This window comes from Meleagris gallopavo, unplaced genomic scaffold (assembly GCF_000146605.3).
Source record: "Meleagris gallopavo isolate NT-WF06-2002-E0010 breed Aviagen turkey brand Nicholas breeding stock unplaced genomic scaffold, Turkey_5.1 ChrUn_random_7180001923182, whole genome shotgun sequence".
NCBI lineage: Eukaryota > Metazoa > Chordata > Aves > Galliformes > Phasianidae > Meleagris > Meleagris gallopavo.
In genome coordinates this window covers 1-4,426 of record NW_011185769.1, presented here as the reverse complement: position 1 = coordinate 4,426, position 4,426 = coordinate 1, and the positions used below count along the sequence as shown (strand labels likewise).

Genomic DNA, 4,426 nt, shown 5'->3' with positions numbered 1-4,426 from the left:
ACAGAAAGAAGCATACAGCTGAAGAAAAGGAATTTTTAAATAAACTTCAGAAATTGATAGAAATGATGTATTCTTTTAGAATATGTAAAATATCTTTCCATCCACTACATACAGTGTTCAGCTCCTGGATAAAGCCTGCTTTCTTGAAAATGACAAGAGCAGAGGCATCTCAAAGGGTTACTATGAGCAATTGCTACAAGGAAACACTCATCTGCCAAAACGCAAACATCTCTTTAATTATTTCAAAGAAAAACTTTCAAAGATAACTCTATATCTTATGAAAGGCTTATGATTAACTGTTATGTTATTTGTAACTACTATCAGTACCTTCTAATGCCTACATTTGGATCTTCAAGTTTTCCACTGTTTTTTTCCCTGGAAAAAACCTTGGGTTAAAGATAAGCCCTGTCAGAAAATATATTTCTAGCAGCTCATGCTGCCAGTCCACCAGTCTGGGATCAAGGCTGTGTCACGATCATGAAATACTTACTGTTTGTCACCTTTGTGGGTGTGGCTGGTGAGTGTATTTTCACTTCTACTTGTAGATTTAAAATGAAGCTTATTTCTGAGGAAACCTGTAGCATGGTCTGTCACGAGAAAGTGAACTCGAGTTTACATTTGCAGAAGGCTTAAGGCAGAATGCTTCTGCTTCTTTTGACTACTAACTATCCATCCAGAACAACTCATTTCACAAGACGTGAATGCCATCATGGTTCTTGACCTGGGAACACTAAACTGCTTACACAGGTTAAGAAAAAAGAAAAAGACTGTATAAATTCATGACTCTTCCACTGAAAAGGAATGACAAAGTACCTCTTACCAGGAAGCCCTGAAGCTACTGCAAATTCTTTGATTATGGGAGAGTGCTCCGAGGAAATATCACTGCAGTCTTGCGTTGTACTTTCGTTGTCTGCTATTGACTGCTACGACAGACTAGACCTTGGGACAGACAAACCTTTAATCTTATCCATTCTGAACATTTCTATACTATTAAGCTCATCTGGAAATAGCATCCAGGGCTTTAAACACAAACAGATGGGCTGCCAACCTAAATTCACTCAGCTTATTTTAGGGAGAAGCAAACAAAAGCGTGTTAGAGTTGACCATAACTGCTACTGCGCATTTTTTCAGAACCAGAACCTATATGCAAGATGTTTCATTCAGTCATAGGGCCAGAGAGTTCCCTATGCCGGATGTTAACAGATGCTCTCTCTTATTCTGCAGTTGCCTTCCCCATCAGCGATGGGGATGACGACAAGATTGTGGGAGGCTACAGCTGTGCAAGGAACGCTGTACCCTACCAGGTGTCTCTGAATTCTGGATATCACTTCTGTGGAGGTTCTCTCATCAGCAGCCAATGGGTGCTGTCAGCGGCTCACTGCTACAAGTCGTGAGTGGAAAGAAATCTATTCCATAATCCACCTCTTTTCTCCAGTTCACTTTTAACAGGAACGTAGGGCTATGAGATCCAAATAGATAAATAACTCAGTTCTCACAGAAGAGAGCTGAAGAATGAGTGGGTCATTCAGAAAGGTGAGCTGATGCATCACAAGTGGTTTTCCCCTTCTGCAAATGCTTTTCTGAATGCAGATTACTTTCTGAAATGACAACATGGTTACCTAGCAAGTTACGCGCGTGGTTGCTTAGAAGCTGCAATCGTTTGTTAAAACTTAATTACAGTAGAATAGGAAGAGGAACGATCTCACGGTGATACCAGTTTGTCTTCCAGGACGTTTGTACTGGCCGCTAAACAATCCTTCCTAAATTCACCACCCGTACCGGAAAGAAGATCTCAGTGTAGATCCCTAGAATCCGTTGCAGGACAAGAAAAGTACCCAGCATGAAAGGAGTTAATACATACAGTGACAGGCAGCTTTCTCATAATCACAGTGTCAGCGGCAGTGAAGTAAGTGACATTCCCTCTTTTTTCCAGTTCCATTCAAGTGAAGCTTGGGGAATACAACCTGGCAGTCCAAGACGGCAACGAGCAGACCATCAGTTCATCTAAAGTCATCCGCCACTCTGGCTACAATGCCAACACACTGAACAACGATATCATGCTCATCAAACTTTCCAAAGCAGCCACGCTCAACTCCTATGTCAACACTGTTCCTCTGCCTACCAGCTGTGTGTCTGCTGGAACAACATGCCTGATCTCCGGATGGGGCAACACACTCAGCAGTGGCAGTAAGTGCTGGGTGGGGACGTACAGCATCCTGAGGACCCTGGAGATGGTCTAAGATCTCCCCATTAAGTCCAAACAGTACAGGGTAAAGAACAGAGAAGTGCCGCACAGCAAGCGTTCTTTTTGAAGAATGATTTTAAAAGATCAGCCCATGTAGCACAACAATATTTAACCGCTGCTCTGATGGCAAGACTTTAAGATTTTTAATCTTGTTCTATTCTGAGAGGATGGAATCATTTAAGTCATTCCAGTGCCCTTCACTAAGACGTCCACTTCGCTCTGCTCTTTTCCACCGGTGGTCAGAAGCATAGGGGGAGACCAGTGTCTAATTCTCTGACCAAAACAAACCTGCACCAGAGCAGAAGGTACTTTGCCTGAGACCCAAGATTTCTTCATCGTATGTACTGTAAGCTGAGTTCTTAGTTCTAAATCTACCAGCTGAGGACTTTCTAGATGCAGGGTAGAACAGAGGGCCCGGGACTAGAATCTGTTTCATCTAAACAAAGAGAATTACAGCACAGAAGAAAAATGAGGACTGCTAAAACAGGGTGTCCAGCCATGACTTTTCTGTTAAGAACAACGTTTTCCCCGGGCTCTGGAATTAAATCACATATGCCATCAATAATTCCTCCGTTTTCTTGTAGCTCTGTATCCAGATATCGTGCAGTGTCTGAATGCCCCTGTACTCTCCTCAAGCCAGTGCAGCAGTGCTTACCCTGGTCAAATTACTAGCAACATGATATGTGTCGGATACCTGACTGGAGGGAAAGACTCCTGCCAGGTAAAACAGCTGTCTCTCCTATCTGTACCTTTCCTGTCTTCTCCTAGTAGATGTCTTCTCCTAGTAGAGGATGATATCATGTCAGAAATACTCAAGGCATGTTTGAAACCATTCTCTATAACTAGCTCTAAAGTCTTAGTGCAGGGGTTACTTACTGAGTAGATACAGCAATTGTACAGCTCAATACAAAGGGAAAGGTGAGATGACAAAAACAGGCACAATAGAGAATTTGCTATGAAGGGAGGGAAAAAGATTGCTCACGCACATCTGAAGATTCTAGGTTTACAAGGGAAAGCCCCACCAAGGCAGAATCGCCAGGAAAAGACCCTCCCCCAGTGGCCGTCAGCCCTTAAATGAGGTCTAAGAGAGGCGCAGCCAGGCTCCATCCCTTCCAGTTGCACAGGTGAATTGCCTTCACCTGTGCTTCCAGGGCTGACCGGGTCCTTTCCCCAGGTGCTCAATCAGTGCTTCAACAATTTCCATACAGCTGGCAATTTTCGCACTCATTTGATCCCTACTTATTTATTTATCTATTTATTTATTTAAGATATGGAATACCTCTGCCCTAATTCTCCATGTGCAGAGTATGCTAGCTCTTGCGCTTTGGGCTATTGAAAATGGACAAGTGCTGCACCAGAGAATAAGCAATAATCGCAGAGGCTATAGCCTAGGATGCAAATGTTAGTATTGGATTCAATGAGAATAAAGCATCACTGTACCAGTATCCAGGAAATGTGGAAAATGAATACACTTGGCAATTGCTCTGCATGCTGTATTTGCCCAGCTCTGTGGAAAAGGTTTGCAGAGTAATGTGCAAGAAAAGTTTCCTGAGCATCTGCCAAGATCTGCACCCATGAAAACTGAGTGACTTACCACTATCTGTGATGCCTTAAAAGTACGGCATGTTAGCACCAGGTGTAGAATTGTAGGCAGAAATTGTCTTTGTGAGAAAAAGTCTCTCTCTAGAATCTCAGTGGTTTCTGGGAAATATGGCTTACTGCTGAAGCTGATAACATTTGCTGAGCATCTCTATCTTGATCTGTACAGGGGGATTCCGGTGGTCCAGTAGTCTGCAATGGTCAGCTGCAGGGTATTGTCTCCTGGGGTATTGGATGTGCACAAAAAAGGTTATCCCGGTGTTTACACTAAGGTTTGCAATTATGTTTCCTGGATTCAATCGACTATAGCTTCCAACTGAAACACACTCATTTTACGTGACCTGCTTTCCCTCCTCCTCATTTCCTTCTGCTTGGGAACTGGATGTACAAAACTTAACCAAAAATAAACATTTTCAGGCAGCCCATCTTTGTGCAGAGTTCCTCTGGTTACTTCCACGGGATATCACATGGGGAACACAGACAACTAATATCACTACCTACCTACCTACCTACCTATCTATCTATCTATCTATCTATCTATCTATCTATCTATCTATCTAATATTTGTAGTGTATCTCAACT

At 42.8% G+C, this 4,426-nt stretch overlaps 1 protein-coding gene across 1 annotated transcript; it reads left to right on the top strand.

Moving 5' to 3' along the window:
* Nucleotides 1-416: 416 nt before the first annotated feature.
* Nucleotides 417-4,269, top strand: LOC104916587 (trypsin I-P1-like). The gene is given in 6 exon segments (XM_010727616.2): nucleotides 417-517; nucleotides 1,225-1,390; nucleotides 1,934-2,187; nucleotides 2,830-2,966; nucleotides 4,014-4,088; nucleotides 4,090-4,269. Coding segments are annotated over 6 exon segments (747 nt in total). The 5' UTR covers nucleotides 417-477; the 3' UTR covers nucleotides 4,165-4,269.
* Nucleotides 4,270-4,426: the final 157 nt, after the last annotated feature.